This window comes from Xyrauchen texanus, chromosome 39, assembly GCF_025860055.1.
Source record: "Xyrauchen texanus isolate HMW12.3.18 chromosome 39, RBS_HiC_50CHRs, whole genome shotgun sequence".
NCBI classification, from domain to species: Eukaryota; Metazoa; Chordata; class Actinopteri; order Cypriniformes; family Catostomidae; genus Xyrauchen; species Xyrauchen texanus.
The window spans coordinates 35,392,817-35,410,913 of NC_068314.1; the positions used below are offsets into that span (position 1 = coordinate 35,392,817).

Below are 18,097 nucleotides of genomic sequence, written 5' to 3' on the forward strand. Positions count from 1 at the left end.
CTTAATCCATCAAAAACAACGCTACATTGCTGGATAGAAATAATGTCAAACATACTGTAAAGTGTGCCAGCTAGGTTGCTTCCTGGTTGTGCAACAGATGTTTGAGGAGAGCTCCAGCGACAGCTGCACTTGGTCATGCCCAGACGCTCGTGCTGCTCAAGCTTCCAAAGTGCCTGATCAATAATGCAGACCGCTAACAATCACTGGCTTTTACAAGCAGAAGATGTGAGGGAAGTTCAAGGGTTCTTCCAAAATCTACTCTCCTTTCCTTTCAGGTGTCCCCTAACCAACTATATACCAAAGTGCAGTGCGCCGTGCCAAAGAAATCCCGTCACTCCATATTAAAAGGACACAAGGCTTACTTTATTGACATCCTAAACTTTATTTTACAAAGGTAAGCTTATCATCCCAACCTCCATGAAACAGATTTACAAAGAAATAAAAACATCTTTCAAAGGCCATAAAAAACAACATCCGGTCCTGAAGCAGCATCCAAACATTCGTCCCTCCCGATTATATGTTTAGAGTTATTTCTCAGCCAAGCTACGCACGGTACTGCCGACATGGTACACAAGTATACAAAGTACTGCCACATGGAGCCATTACTCATTTTAGTGCAGGAAAGGAAATTACTCGTTAAAATAATCTTAGGTTAAATAAGCTTAAATAAGAGGGCTAAAGTACAAGACACTTCTTTTTAAGGTACTTTACACCAACAAGCAGAATTTGGCTTTTGTATTAGGTGGTTTACAGGTGCTAGTTTGCGTATTCTGGTGCAACCATGAGAGTTTTTTCTATCTTTTGTTTACGCAAAAACAAAGCCAGTAAGCAGCCTAACGGATAAGACCGATAGGCATGAATTGTTCATGTTGAAGTAATATGGATAAACAAAAAGAACCAAAAGGACAATCTATTTACCACCAGTAACATGAGGCACACACAGGATTTGCTTTTTTTTTTTTTACATAAATGTTTTCGAATACAACCAAATCACACTCAGTGCTAATCGTATGGAACAATTCTGTGATTAAATCAGCAAAATTATTGCTACAACATTTTTTTTGTATGCATCAACGGGTTACTTACAAAACATATTTTAAAACAGGTCTACAGAGTCTACACAGAGTCTCGGGGAGCTTTGGACATTACAGTAAGTCGCATCTTTCGACACATGGTCAACGCTAGCTTGAAGATGTTGAGCCCAAGGAACTAAAGAGTTTTAGATTGAAATCACAGCCTATTACATTAACTTCCACGATCGCAACGCGTTCGTACCCCTCGACTGGTAAAAACGTTCCCATCCTACCCTTAGATATCACATCTCGATTCTATCGTATTTAATTTACAAACTCTCCCTTTTCTCATTCACATTCTCTTGTTCCGCCGCCAACTAATCATAAAACTTTCAGCATGTTAGCATATTAGCTCGGCGCACGTTCACATTCAAATGCTGAAAATGTTCGTCTTGAATGTCTTTGATTCTCCTTGGGTCATGTCTTTGCTGAGCAAGAGAGGGGAAGTTGTGGACCACTTCGACTCAAGGTTTCTGGTCCATTGTGTTGAGGAACAATTCGGTAAATCTTCTCAGCTGAGCTGCCGCAGTCTGGCTCTCTTCGTGCAGTCGAAGGTTGTCTTGTCGGAGATGCTGAACTTGTTCCTGGAGCATAGCCTTGTCTTGTTGCTCCTTTGGAGACAAATAACGAAGCATGTCATTTCAAATAACTCACCTGAAGTGGTCTGGCAGTGCTAAAGGATTTGTTTAAGCATTATGTTTGGCAGTTAAAGGCCTTTTATATATTTTAGATGCTCTTACCTTCCTTAGGTCATACTGGAGTTGTCTGAGAATGAGCTCGAGCTGGTTAACTTTCCCAGTTAGAAGCGCAGGAGGACCTTCCCTGTGTAGTGTAAGACAGGCACACAATTAGCCAAGCCGAAATCATATTTTAAGGGTGGGCCTTTTTGCTCATTTTACTCATAGGACAGAAAGAGAAAGTGGACAGGAAATGATGGGGGTGGGCAATTGGATGATACTTTGATATACAGTGGCATGCAAACGTTTGGGCACCCCTGATCAAAATATCTGTTACTGTGAATAGCTAAGCGAGCAAAAAGATGGCCTGATTTCCAAAAGGCATAAAGTTAAAGATGACACATTTCTTTTACAGTTTCAAAAAACTAAAGGAAAAGGGCTTGAAGGCACCCTGCATGGCAAGTATCACAGCTTGTGAACGCTCTTCATGGACAGCTAAGAGTCTTTCAATACTTTTTTTTGATGCAGACATTTTTTTCCTCAAAGGACCTCTGAGTAACATTTTTGTATTGTCACACAAGGGTTAAGGAAGTCTGGGAATGTGTAAAATAAACTGAATTTTACATATGCGATTTAATTTTTCGAACATAATTTTTAGAGAACTAATCACACTAAATGAATAAGTTAAATTGACAGCCATATCTAATGAACTGTTATATTTTAGCATCTTCAAAGTAGCCACTGTTTGCCTAGAATTTGCAGAAATGTACTCTTCTTGTTATATCACCCTGGGATAATTCCCATCTATGCTGGGCACTTATTAGCTGCTTTATTATTTGTTCCAAGTCATCTTGTGACGGCACTGCACCATGTTTCGGCGCACCCTTCACAAGGCTACTGCTCCAACATGATTTTATCGTATCTTTGACTTCTTGGTGGTATTCTACATCAGGACTTACCCTGTCTCCAGTGTTGAGTCCTGCACACATCTCACTCTCCTGGTCAGCTCCTTGGTGAGCTCCAAAACATGTTTGTTCTGCTCTGCTTCCATCAGAGAGCTCAGAGAGGCCGTGGTTTGATCTAAAAGTTAGGAAAGATTTCATTAGTGACTGTTTACATGGACACCAGAAAGGAGCTTATTACGAGAAAGTGACCTTCCTGTTTACATGCATTGCATAAGCAGTGTACTCTTTACTTTACAGAGTTGTTGCTGATGTGTTCGTTTCCTTAAAGGGGTCATGACATGTTTTTTTTTATTGTATTATTATGTTCCCTTAGGTGCAATTATAGTATTAATATATTTTTTTTTTTAAGAAAAACTTTTAAAATCTAGTGATTTATGACCTTTTCCCACCCTGTTTCTCATCCTCTGATCAAACAGTCTGTTTTGGGGGCGTTTTCCATTTAAGACTTCAGTGTTAACGCCCACTGTTATGATTGGCTAACGTCAGTGCCTATGTATCAATTATTGACGCTCCAGCCAGAACAATATGCAAGTAAACTAAGTAAAAACACTGTGATTATTCATAATGAATGAAATTGCGCTTTTAAAAAGTAGTTTAAAGTTTAAAATAGATTACTTACAGTTTGCGTCGTCGTTGTTCCCAGAATAGTCGGCACGGACTTATCTTTGAGCAACAGTTTTCTGGCAAAACCAGCATCATATTGAGATTTGTTCTCAAAACAGTCATCCTTAAAATGTACAGAACAAACGCTTAAGTTAACACTGCCGTGACTGGGACGTCCGAAAAAATAAACTGCATCCATTTTTCCCTGACGCCTGGATCTTTCGGCAGCTTATTCAGAGGTTTTGTTTGACCACAGCCAGGAACAGCACATCTGTGTGGCATCGTAATTTTCCTGTGCACAAGTAGTCTCTGTCAGAGCTCGCTGTCCATCGACTGAACACTTGTGAGGCGACGGCGATACTGAAATGAGCGTAGCTGTCTTGGCGCTTAAAGCGTAGTTATCTTGTGCTGGAGGCGGTCATATGCAAACGCTGTTACGTCACTTCTAACCGACACGTCACTTCTAACCATGAATCCAGAACGAGCTGTATTTTGAGCTTGATTAAATAAATGATTCGTTTAGAATGGGGAGGACGTCTTAAAATATTAAACTTGAAGGACGTTTTAATGATACAAAGACCTCTTATATACCAAAAGATCAAGGCAAATTTGGTTTCTCATGTCATGACCCCTTTAAGTTTCCATCGTGACCTGCAGTGGAATTGCGCTGCAATAGTGGGGCTTCCCTCTTACGTCATACTCCGGGATTCACCCAATGCACTTGTTGACTTGTTGTTGGGCTAAACCATATGACGTTTGTTATACGGTCTGTTTGCGCACTCCAAAAACTGTAAGAATGCCGCTAATGCGTTTAGATGGCCTCATAAGCTGCGTTCTGTGGCAGAAACAGTGTATGAGTTTAACCAAGTTCTTCTGATCCATTAAGCAGCGTTCAGGAAAATAGCGTTCTGGTTTACGTGACATTTCAGAATGGTGCTTTCTGCAAAAACCCTGGAATATATTTTAAAATGTTATGTCAAACTGCAAGACCATGGGAAAGATTATGCCTTGCAAAGGCTCCAAGGCCAATTATCTCCAAGGGCCCCCCTCCACCCCAAAGTTGTTGAGCGGGGGTGGGGGTTGGTAGGGTGTTCATTGTTCATGCATAAAAGGGTTTTCGAGTAAAGGGCCCCTGGGCACTGTGCACCACAAAAATATTGTGTGCCAAAAACTCATTTATCAGCCCCGTGCAAAAAGAGGAAATCAGGCAACCCCCAGAGGCGCACAGGACATGGTACCTCGTATGCCTCGGATCGAGGTGAAAGCGGCTGATGTTCCAGGTAGGAGCTTCAAGCAACACCCTGAGAAAAGCTGATTAAATCCTCCTTTTTGTCTCCTTCAGAGGTGTTAAAGTTAAAACTGTTAACCAGCTTCAGCAGTGCAAGGTGTTAATTAAGTGGGGGAAGGAGCTAGCGCGGTAGAAGGGTTAATGTCAAGTGAAAGGGGGGTTCACATGCTTTCAGCTGAGTTTAGCATTACACTGTCAGTCGGGCATATCATTAAGCATTCAGGACTGAGAGAATACACTGATATTGAGCCTTTATCTTCCAGCGAGAAGGGAAAAGAAGGATGGTATGCGAGAAGAAGCTTTTGTTCTGTTGTGCATCCAGCTACCATTTATATATATATATATACACATTTCAAACAACGTCTTTAAAAATACCTTAACGTACTCTTCTTATATATGCGAAAGCAAATGCATCTACTGTAGCTATGCAAGCTCAGATGTATGTTCAGGAATGTGTTAGACCCCAATTCATCATGCAATGCAAGTGTGTTGCACTCTCAGCACTGCCACAAGGGGCGCTACAGAGATCAGCCAGCATGCATCTCGCTCAACGAAAATGTTTTTTTTTTCCCCATCAACGATAAAGATTATGAGACTGAAAGGATGCACCATGACAATAACTAAATATATATGTAATATTACAACTTACATCTGTGCAAACCATTTAGCGAATGTACAGGTGAACTTAGTTCAAGTTACGTGCGTCATAATGCATAACTTGCGCTGTGTGCCGTTTCCATAAAAAAATAAAGCTAAAGCACAGAACATTTTTAACAGTCTCTAAAGCATGGAGAACTCGGATTACAGTAATTTCAGAAAAGTAGCTAATACTTCAGTAAATTCCATTAAAGGGCCATTTTTGCCCCATTTATTTGATTTTCAGGACCAATTTTTTACCTTATGAGGGCATATGTTTTTCTGACCATTTAAAACAAAACATTTATTTCAAATATGGCAATTTTAAGCAATTCATTAATACAAATTCTCAATATTGACCACTCCAGGAGTCGGGAGGTTGAATTTAAGGCTTTTTTTAATTTAAGTGCTGAGTGATCAAGCCAGGTCTGCTAAGCAACCAAATTGGTTTCTAGGGGGGGTAGAGTCACATGGTGTAACCACCTCGTGGTCGTGATTAGTGGTTCTCGATCTCAATGGGGCGTGTGGTGAGTTGTGAGTGAATCGTGGAGAGTAGCATGAGCCTCCACATGCTGCGAGTCTCTGCGGTGTCGTGCACAACGAGTCACGTGATAAGAAGCACGGATTGACGGTCCCAGAAGCGGAGGCAACTGAAACTTGTCCTCTGTCTCCCCGATTGTGGTGCGTAACCACGCCCATCATGAGGACCAACTAAGTAGTGGGAATTGGGCATTCCAATATTGGAATAATTTCCCCCAAAAATTCAAATTTCATACCATAATAAGTACAACTACTGAAATAAAATATTTATAACTAGATCAGATATAGCAGAATTTATTTGCCCGCACATTTTGAATTTGGGGCATTTTTGCCTAGAGCCCCCCCTTAATATCTGACTCTGATTCCTTATATGCCATTACTTCAGGAGCTATTTTGCATCTCTGATACTTGTTTCAATTAATAAATGTTTATACATATGTCTATGCCTTTTTTTAAAGAAAAGGAGGGACAGGTTGAAATGGTAATCCAAGTGTGTCGCACAAGCCCTCAAAAGAGAAGCCAAAACGTCTCGATCGCCCCCCGGTGACTGGTCCTAGTATAGGTCATAAACCCCGCCTCCCCATGTTATTCAACAGGACGTGAGACCAACTAAACAATTAAATTAAACTTCACATATCTTTTTTCCAAAGATAGTTTCTGTCATTTACTGTCGTTTCTATCACGGTGATGTCATTTCAAGTGTTTGTTTTCAAAATAAGTTTGTTTTTAGTTATTTGATGCTATAAAAACGGTGCTGTGACATCATGATTGACAGCTGTGATTGACAGGTTCTCGGAGCGAAATAGTCACTGATGCACCAACTGACTTTTTTTCGGGATTTTTACTATCTAAATTTCTATAATTAATTATTTCACACCGTAATAAGTCATAAGTCAAAAGTGCAGGGGCGTGTGCTTGCGATTGATTCAGCGAGAGTGAGGGCGGGGCCTTGATTTCGCGGCTTTACTTCCTGCTCACTAGTGCGCAGGTCTAGTCCCGAAATCGCAACTGCGCAGACTCAAGTCCCAAGATGTCAGCGCCATATCGGGACACTGGCGGCTTCAGTTCTCACCAATGGAAAAGAGCGAAGGGGCGCCGTCCATCTTTTTTACAGTCTATGTGGTAATCGTCATTATGCCAAAATGCTGTCGATTGAGCTTAACTTGTATTAAAGCTGGAATATTCCTTTTTAAGTATTTACATTGAATGTACCACACCATTGCAATGCATTGATCAAGCATTTGCATACTTGCATATGTTTTGTTTCTGCCGTTCTGCACCCCTGTCACTATTCTCGGTTTTCAATATACCATAAAGGAATCTTGCAAGATGTTGACCTGCCATTGTTCTCTTGAAGAATCAAGGCTAAGAGCAATAGCAGCTCTCCCCTCTTCTAACATCTATCAGCGCTTCCCCCCCCCCCTCTCATTTCATTAACAGTCTCACAGTGAGGGGTGTCATAGGAGCTGGAATTGAATGGATGGATAATTATCAGTGCTCTAAAGAAAAACACGAACAAAGCAGCACATGGAAATCAACAATGTTACGTCCCCTCCTCCTCACCCCCATCAGTTAGCACCCGAGCCCTGGGGCAAAAGCTAACTTAATCATTTCTCCCACCATGAAACAATCACATCTGTCAAGTCTTGCGAGCTTGTGTTTAAGGGCTGGGGTTGTTACCGCACACAGTATATACTCATGAATACATTTTTTTTAAATGCCACCAGATAAGTCTAGATGACCCTGGGAAATGTAAACATTTACAGGCCAAATGTTGCCTTCGAACACATCTGCTCCTATAGATCTGAGATGGACATTCGTTACTGCATCATGACATACATTCAAACTACAATAAAAGAACATTTTTTTTCTGTTGCCAATGAATATGCATAAATGAATACACCTGCATTAGTTTAACACAATGTATTTACTTGTACATGATATCTAACAAATTATTAATTTGCATAAAACAAACCTCTTCTGTCTTGAGAATGTTTTTTTTCTGTTCAGTCATTTTCTGTTCACAAATGTTTTGTTCAGTCATTTTTATATTTTCTTTTTTATGGGAAAGTAAATAAATGTGGTGTAATCGTCATAAGATGGTAAAAAAAAAAAAGTCTGATTAAATGCTAGGAAGAAAAAAGAAATGTTGTCATGAGTAGTGAAGAATACTCATTAATTATTAGAATAGAATTGTATTATTAGAATACTCTTATTAGAATAGAATTGAATTATTTGAATAGAATTGAATTATTAGAATACTCTTATTAGAATAGAATTGTATTATTAGAATACTATTTATTAATAGAATAGAATAATATTATTAGAATAGAATTGTATTATTAGAATACTCATAGATTACAATATTATTATTAGAATTGTATTATTAGAATAGAATTGTATTAGAATAGAATTTAATTATTAGAATACTCTTATTAGAATAGAATTGTGTTATTAGAATAATATTTATTAATAGAATAGAATAATATTATTAGAATAGAATTGTATTATTAGAATACTATTATTAGAATAGAATTGTATTATTAGAATACTCTTATTAATAGAATATTATTATTAGAATATAGTTTTATTATTAGAATAGAATTGTTTTATTAGAATACTCTTAGATTACAATATTATTATTAGAATTGTATTATTAGAATATAATTGAATTATTAGAATACTCTTTTATTAGAATAGAGTTTTGTTATTAGAATAGAATTGTATTATTAGAATAATATTTATTAATAGAATAGAATACTATTATTAGAATAGAATTGTATTATTAGAATACTCTTATTAATAGAATAGTTTTATTATTAGAATAGAATAATATTATTAGAATAGAATTGTATTATTAGAATAGAATTTTTGTATTAGAATATGATTTATTAATAGAATAGAGTTTTATTATTAGAATACTCTTATAGAATAGTTTTGTTATTAGAATAGAATTATATTATTAGAATACTCTTATTAGAATAGAATTGTATTATTAGAATACTCTTATTAGAATAGAATTGTATTATTAGAATACTCTTATTAGAATAGAATTGTATTATTAGAATAGAATTGTATTATTAGAATACTCTTATTAATAGAATAGAATAATATTATTAGAATAGAATTGTATTATTAGAATAGAATTTTTGTATTAGAATATGATTTATTAATAGAATAGAGTTTTATTATTAGAATACTCTTATAGAATAGTTTTGTTATTAGAATAGAATTGTATTATTAGAATACTCTTATTAGAATAGAATTGTATTATTAGAATAGAATTGTATTATTAGAATACTCTTATTAGAATAGAATTGTATTATTAGAATAGAATTGTATTATTAGAATACTCTTATTAGAATAGAATTGTATTATTAGAATACTCTTATTAGAATAGAATTGTATTATTAGAATAGAATTGTATTATTAGAATACTCTTATTAATAGAATAGAATAATATTATTAGAATAGAATTGTATTATTAGAATATAATTTTTGTATTAGAATATGATTTATTAATAGAATAGAGTTTTATTATTAGAATACTCTTATAGAATAGTTTTGTTATTAGAATAGAATTGTATTATTAGAATAGAATTGTATTATTAGAATACTCTTAGATTACAATATTATTATTAGAATTGTATTAGAATATAATTGAATTATTAGAATACTCTTTTATTAGAATAGTGTTTTGTTATTAGAATATAATTGTATTATTAGAATACTCTTATTTTTTTTTTTTAAATAAGCAGTGAATTTTTATTTGATTTGTTTTAAAATATGATTAATATTTAAAGAAAAATGTATCCACCAAATCAAAGTCATGTCGGACATGTCAGTAGACATTTTGTTGTCATGTGGGTTAGGAAAAGAGTTCGTAAAAAAACTAAAAACATCTAGGACCCATTTAGACCCGCACAATTGTTGAAGTATAATTATTTTGTCATATCATTAAATATCAACATTTTGACAAGTCACATTTTTTCAGGTCATTTGGTGTAACCCAGAGAAAACTTGATATTCTTGATTTAAAAAATACCTGACATTTGTAAAAAATATATACAACGCCACAACATTAAAACCACCTGCCTAATATTGTGTAGGTCCCACTTGTGACACCAAAACAGCGTCAACCCGCATCTCAGTTAGGGTTTAAAATATTGATCTTTTGTTTTCCTCTTTGGACCACCTTTTTTGTCAATGACCCAATTATGCCATTTCTGACATCACAAGGCTGCATAAATGACTAAACCTTAAACTAATATAAAAACAAAATAACAGAACTATAAAAATCCTGATAAATACTTGATGACAATCAAACAAACAAATCAACGGAAACCAACGCTCCATGGCTGAAGTCGCACGCTGGCTCTCTCACATGACTCTCCTCCAGCCAATTAGAGAAATCTTTCATGTGTTCACCCATTCCATACACAAATCCCAAGCCAAGAAATACTGCGGCGTGCCCTCGCCAGCACTTGCTGTGGTCTCCACAGCGACCGGTTGAAGGTGAGGGAACAGCTGTAATTGCCCACGAGCAAAAGCGTCCAAAACCCAAACTGTGTAATTACAGCGAGCAATGGCTTGAGTCATTTCCCTAAGTGGTGTCTTGCTGGGCTCACATTGTGATAATGGCTTAATTTCGCCATGCTCAAAATACGTTCTCCAGTCCTAATTATCACCTTGTGGAACAATCTGCCTTCAGACAGTCACAGGAAATGAATGGGAGGGAAACAGAAGGCATGGTCAAGAGCAGTGGAAGAGAACGGTGCCGATTTATGCAACCTTTAGTTAACTTTGTTAATGGCGTGTGAGAACTGGTGAAGCTTTGAGGGGAAAAATATGGTCAACAGAATTCCATTTATGGTGCAAAAGGGTATTTTTAAGGTATCTGGATTTTTAAAATCCTAAATAATAATAATAATAATACATTTTTAAGCCCAAAGTTGCCCCTAGAGGTTTGTTAAATTGTGGTAGAAATACTAAAGCTGACTTATGTGATGAATTAAAAGATGTTGTGAAATGCCCATTTATACCCATGCTTTGCCACCACACCATGCATTAAAACTGTCAATGCATTAAAATAAAAGTTAATGATTATAAAGCATGTTAAATGGGTCAAGACCTTCCATTGCTGTGAATACTGCATACGCAGAAAAACTGCATTGCTTCTCTGTACCTTCAAAAGCTCGTGCAGCGTCCACAAGATGGGACCAGTCGAGACCAGAAGAGGGGTCCGGCAGGGGCATGAGACCAGTGTCCGCCAGCTTGGCCTTGTCTGCCAGCGAGCTGTCAGAGAACCAGAGCTCATCTGTAAAACAGCACACATGCTTCATCAGTGGACCGAGTAAGCGTGCATGTCCAGACTCACGGCTAGCCTCTTTCCTCACTGTAGAGCACCTGCAAACCCACACAGTCATTTCATATCTCTCCACTCTGTATAAAATGGGTCACCCACTGATTGGCCTGAATCTCTGGAGAATTTAAAGGAATGGTTAACCCAGAAATGAGTAATCAAACACCATCCTGTCTCTCATATACTGTATTGCTGGGAAAACCTAATCATTTAAGTGAATCAGTTCTTTTGGACCGTTCATGACCAACGCATTACATGTCTGGAACCAACAATCATACCATGGTCCAAATCACTGACAATCACATTTTTCCCCATTCTGATGGTTGATGTGAACATTAACTGAAGCTCCTGACCTGTATCTGCATGATTTATTCACTGCTCTGCTGCCACATGATTGGCTGATTAGATAATCACATGGATGATTGTTTGTGTCAGACGGGCTGTTTTGAGTATTTCTGGGATTTTCACACACAACAGTCTCTAGAATTTACCCCGAATGGTGCCAAAAACAAAAAAAACATCCAGTGAGCGGCAGTTCTGTGGAAGGAAATGTCTTGTTGATGAGAGAGGTCAACAGAGAATGGTCAGACTGGTTCGAACCGACAAAGTCCACAGCAGGGTTCCTCAATATGCCGCACGCGGGCCACATCCGGACCATGAAAGACAAATGTTTATCCCGCGCTAAAGGCCTGCGCTCGGCAAATCCGTGACGATTTTGCGAGACAAACTTCCAATGAAAGGTTTATACAAAGTAAATCTGAAAAACACTTTCACCCCTGTACAGTAGGTGGCGCTGTTGCTGTTCTACAAACATTTATCAATGCTAGAGATTAATACATTGAATGCTGTTAAAGTATTTCTATACCTAATTTGGTGTTTAATTACCTAATTACTGCACTTTCTGAGCAGTATATAATCTGTTTTTATGCAAGTAAAGAGCGCTGTAGCATAAATATAGATCCTACTTATATTTGCACATGTATTTTGCTACTAGTATATTTCAAACAGTCTCCCGAAGCCAACTAATCTTTCTATAATGTCTGCATTAATGCCTGGATAATATAATACAAGGTATTGTGATGCAAATACACGTGGAATAGTGCACATTAAGAATACTATGATGCATAGGCTAATATAAATTATTATTAATAAGAAAACATTTGTTCATGGTCTTTATTGAAATTATTGCAATACTTTGTCATATTATCCTTAAGAACAATAACTATATTAATGCTAATAGGTCTAATAATTGAATTTGCAATTAGGGAGAGTGCAGGGAGGAGATCCCGTTTGGAGATGAGCAGGAAGACTTGACTCCAGATTGTTCATTTAATAAAAATAAAAAAATTCCCAGCAGGCAATTTTGTGTAGTTGTGTATCTATATACAAACAAAATGTACATAATTATTTGAATATATAAAACGGGCTACTAATACTGAGAAAAAGTTAAAAAAATAAAATAAATCTGAATATTTATGTGTGAATTTTAATAATAAAAACATTATTATTATTAATAATAATAATACAAATAATAGATGCTGATTACAACCCTTGGAGTCGTGAGTTCGAATCCAGGGCGTGGACTGTGGCCAGGTCTCCTAAGCAACCAAATTGGCCCGGTTGCTAGGGAGGGTAGAGTCACATGGGGTAACCTCCTCGTGGTCGCTATAATGTGGTTCTCGCTCTCGGTGGGGCACATGGTGAGTTGTGTGTGGATGCCGCGGAGAATAGCGTGAAGCCTCCACACGCGCTACGTCTCCGTGGTAACGTGCTCAACAAGTCACGTGATAAGATGTGCGGAGGCAACTGAGATTCGTCCTCCGCCACCCGCATTGGTGCAAGTCACTACGCCACCACAAGGACTTGGAGCGCATTGGGAATTTGGCATTCCAAATTGGGTTGAAAATAAAAGTAAACCAATATGATGTCATTACATCGATGGCTGTGGCCCTTGACTTTGTATTGTTGACAGAATTTGGCTCTTGGTGAAAACGAATTGGGGAACCCTGGTCTACAGTAACTCAGATAACCGCTCTGTACAATTGTGATGAGAAGAATATCAGAATCTTAAAATAAATTCAATTTATCCTGGACATAATGACCAGTTTTATTAAGAGACGATTGAGATGGTCACAGAGGACACAATTCTGACACAACTGACCACCATATAAAACATTTAACGTTAATCCACTGGCCGAGAACTGACAGGACAAGAAGAGATGCCAAAGATCATCTTTACACACAATTTTGAGTTTTGCCAAAGAACCAAAAGCACCAAGTCACAGAGGCACAGTAAAATTAGCCCTAGGTGACCTCTAGGCACACATTTGCTAATTCACACAAAGTCTGCTCAGACAGGGTTCGCATGAGAGCGCAGGGGTGAGGGTGATTTAAATAATGAATGGAGTTGGCTAGCTTCAGGTTCCGCCATAATGAGAGGGGAACAGTATGTCTCAGACAGCTGGAGAGCAGCTCAAGTGTCTGCATGCCAAACAAGCCAAGAGGCGTACGGCCAGAAACATTCAATGCATGTATGCAGACGCAAATGCTGGGCCAGAACACTGCAAGCGAACAGTCCCGGCAAGCATCCTTAATGTAATGTGGACAAGCCCATGTATTTAGGGGGCGATAGAGTTTCAATCAAATGGATGTGCCATTAAAAGTGGAGCTATCTATAGACACGGATGTGAGTTGTGAAAGGTGCCATACAAATAAAAATGACTTGACATATAGACTTTAACTATCTTCCTCTGTTGTTCCGCCATGACAGTAGCTGACAGCAGAGAAAACTGATGTTCTTAAGCCATTTATGACCTTACCCCAATAAAGGAAAGGCATTTAATGTATTTACATGACCTTAATCGTTGTCGGGTTAAGTAAGACTGTGATCGTAAATTCGCTCATCGAGAAAGCAAAGCGTACTTTCATGACGTGTGATGTTGAGCTTGAGTTGCTGAAAGCGTTTGCATTTCGGGTCTAAGGGATCGTTCACAAAGGATGCATTCTTGTGTTCCACCTGCTCATCCATCCATCCATCCATCCATCCATCCATCCATCCATCCTCAACCGCTTATCCGAAGTCGGGTCGTGGGGGCAGCTGCTCCAGCAGGGGGCCCCAAACTTCCCTATCCCGAGCCACATTAACCAGCTCTGACTGGGGGACCCAGAGGCGTTCCCAGGCCAGTGTGGAGATGTAATCTCTCCACCTAATCTTGGGTCTTCCCCGAGGCCTCCTCCCAGCTGGACTTTTTTAAATGTTGGTCTATGCAAACGTGCGCTAGATGGACATTTTTGGGCGTTCCTGAGCTGATATTTAAAAGGTGATTTTAAGGTAACACAGTGCAGCAGATCAAAGTCAAATTTAAAACAATGGACCAATCTGATGAATCTTGGGGTTGGACAAGCATATGTTTACATACGAACAAGCGTATTGAGTATTTATATTATAAAAGGAGATGGTACGCTAGGGCTGCACAATTAATCGAAATGAAATCGAAACCGCGATATGACCTTGTGCGATTATTAAATGGCTGTGATTTAATTAAATAAATAGTCTGCTCCCTTCAAGGTTTATTTGCGCTGCTCTGTCCAGTCTATATTAAATTAGCGCATTGTTACCGTGTTTTCAGAGCGGTTCTTTTCTCCACAACTCCCTCTCATGCTTATAGTAACAGAAGTGCTGTGAGTTCGGTTCCGTTTGCTCACGTGCGCTAAACGCTTTATTTACACTAAACTGGCGCATCCTGCGTGAAGCGTTTTTTATTATTATCTGCGGTAGTAGCATTTCAGTCTCCGCAAGGCACATGTATCATAATAATAACGCAGAATACAAGATGGGGTATAATTCAAACATCTTTATTTAATGATTGCTGAGCAAACAGCATTATCAGTAACACCTGTAGAGTCCAGAAACACGCGCTCTTCATTCTCCCATCATTTGTTTACCTCACAAGAGAGAGCGTGTTGCACTTATTATACTCCCCGCGGAAACAAGTGAAAGCGGAATGAAAATGAAACGGAAGGAACATACATATAATAAATCTATATTAAATATTGAGTTACTATAATATAATGCATTGCTAAATTAAATATAATAAAATAATGAATACAAATAATTAAATTAAATCGTGACAAACTAACCAAAATTTTCACTAAGTTTAATTACACCAATGGGTGACACAATCAGTTCAACTTCAGTTTGACATTATGTATAAGTCTGTATAAGTCTACTAGTTTTTAAGGCCTAGAATAAAGAGTAACATTTATATTTTGTGTATACTGAATGTGTATTATTCAATCAATCAACATTATTTTTGACAGCAAAAACTAGGCAACTATGGTTTTACCAACAGTGACATCGAGTACAAAGCTTACATATAACCAGTTTTGACAGAGCTGCTGATAAAAGTTAAAAGATCAGCATCGATTGGTGAGATACAAATTGGAGATCAGTGTCAAATTTTAAATTCCTGATTGGAGCATCCCTAATATTCAAGTTGACTGTTTCAAAATCTAATATTGATGATTAGTGGGCTGAGACCGTATCACAAAATGGACAAAAACAGGTACACGGTGGACTGTAACATTTGGATATGAAGAAGACTTTGTTTCACTGTTTATCTATTTATTTGTTTGTGGTTGAACTGAAAAAATCCATCATAATCACAGTTCAAATCGCAATATTTTCCATAATAATCGCAATATGACTTTTTGTCCAAATCGTGCAGCCCTATGGTACGCTTAAAGCCCCTGCGCACTTCCTACGATAGCAAAGGAACAGGTGTGGCATCATTTAGAACAAATTCTGCCCTAAAAGGTGTTTTTGAGTTCATTTCGGTGGTTCGTAACAGCTCGCCAGGGCAAACTTACCAGCTGCTAAACAACTTCTTACTGCCATAGGTCGACATCATCGATAGGTGTGACCTGGAGCTCCACCTACTTTGAGGCCCACAACTAATTCCCGTCCATTTCTGACCAGTCAACATTAGTGATGGGCATTCTGGCTCTTTTGGTTCACAAACTGCTCTTGAAAAAAAACATGTATTTTTTTCAGTTCAAACAGTTCGCGAGAGTTTTGGTGTTTTTAAAAATTGTATTATTAAATGAAATCATATTCTACTTTTAACCACACTGTATTTAAAAATGCATTGTTTGTAATGAAAATGAATGCTATTAAACATTTGCCTTTTAAATGTATCATTTAGTTTTTGTACATAAACAAAGTGCATATAAATCTAACCATTCATAACGAATACTGTCTGAACGGCATAATAGACCGGGCCGCCCCTGGCTAAATTGATGCCCTACGCAGAGTTCTAAGAGGGGGGGTTCGCATTATATGAGCGTTAAGCGATCGTCTGTGTTTTGCAACTGCTTTCGGATGGACTTTTTGGTACCCTCCTAGTGAAAGATGGTTCCCCCTAATGAGTTCTTGCCCTATGCAGACTGCGTAGTATGCGTGTAGGGTGGCGGTATTGATAATAGAATATTGCACCATATCAAAGAAAAATAAATAACAATTTGCAAAACTGTAGCATCCCACGAATGGATGCTATTACACATGTGCATTTAAATATAACTTTTTAATGTATATAAACAAAGTGCATATAAATGTAATAATATCAGTAAAAATACAATCTGAACAACATAATAAATTGGCTCCGCCCTCCCTCACGCATCTTTGGTTCATTGATTGACACTGCGTGTCTGATTGACAGGAACAACAGGTGAGGCCGTTAGTCTGAGCAGACGGTCACAACGCATGTGTGTGCGCTTGAGCATTTAGGCCTATATTTTTTTATTTCTTTTTTTGTTCTTTTGAATTAGTTAATTCTGTTCATTTAAATCTTTTGATTATTCATATCTTAATTTTTTTTAATATATTTTTATAAATGGATTCAGCTCTTCTGATATGCGAGCCGGCTCCCAACGCTCCCCTATAAGAGCCGTCTCTCGTTAGCGAACGACCCATCGCTAGTCAACATGAACACACTGGTGTGTAGAGTTATTAGCGAGCTGGTGCAAATGTACCAACATCTGTACGATCGATCGCATAGAGACATTTTCCAAGAACATGTCATGAAATTTTGTTTAATCTACACAAGTAATCAAATCTACTCAAATGCCCATTCACTTACAGCATGTGCCATCTGCAGCCTAAAGCGATTCACACATCTGCCCAAAATACGATACGCCTCTCATCATCACTCTTTTGTCTGTATTCTGCCTATTTACACTCTTTTATACACCCTTCCTTGCAGTAGTATCAGTGCCATCATAAATTACAATAACAGTGTAATCGGTGCATATTATAGATGCGTATAGCGTGTTAGCACCTTAGCGCCATGAATACAAAAGGTAAACATTACAAATTACACTATCTACTGCATATACAGTATAGGGTTTTCCTTTAAATCATCAGAGTTGGTAAAACACTTATCTTTCATAGAATGAGGCATGAAGTAATTGTGCCAATTCAATGTCATGTTAGTTGATGATTCACATGTAGTTTTGTACATCATCATATTTAAATGCTCCTCTAAATGCCGCCCCCGGTGTTTAAGTGTTTGCAAACAGTATGTCGCCGCTAAGCTGTTTCATATTTCTTTTCAGCTCTGAGTAAAGAAGGAAGAAGCACTTCAATGTAAATGGTAAATGGTCTGCACGGAATGGTTTTAACCTTGGCGGTATTCAAAGCCCTTTACACTGTGTCTCATTCACACACCAATTATGGAAGAGCTGCCATGACGGCGCTAGCACTGGCATTGGGAGCAACTTGGGGTTCAGTGTCTTGACCAAGGACACTTTGGCATGTGGAGTAGTGTGGGCCTGGAATCGAACCGCCAACCCTGCGATTAATGGACAACCCACTCTACCAACTGAGCAACAGCCGCCTCATCATAAGTGTGCCAGGGCCTTTATAGACGGGCCTTCGGTTCAATTCGGTGTAACAC

At 38.0% G+C, this 18,097-nt stretch overlaps 1 protein-coding gene across 2 annotated transcripts in view; it reads right to left on the bottom strand.

The window, feature by feature from the left end:
- Window positions 1-353: 353 nt before the first annotated feature.
- LOC127632501 (signal-induced proliferation-associated 1-like protein 2) overlaps window positions 354-18,097 on the bottom strand; it is a 111,095-nt gene continuing 93,351 nt past the window's right edge. For both annotated transcript variants that reach the window (XM_052111108.1, XM_052111107.1), the window contains 4 exons: window positions 10,968-11,099; window positions 2,710-2,830; window positions 1,814-1,895; window positions 354-1,684 (listed from right to left, as the gene is read on the bottom strand). In XM_052111108.1, coding sequence (XP_051967068.1) covers window positions 1,538-1,684; window positions 1,814-1,895; window positions 2,710-2,830; window positions 10,968-11,099 — 482 coding nt within the window. In that variant the 3' untranslated portion in view covers window positions 354-1,537. The remainder of the gene's footprint in view (window positions 1,685-1,813; window positions 1,896-2,709; window positions 2,831-10,967; window positions 11,100-18,097) is intronic.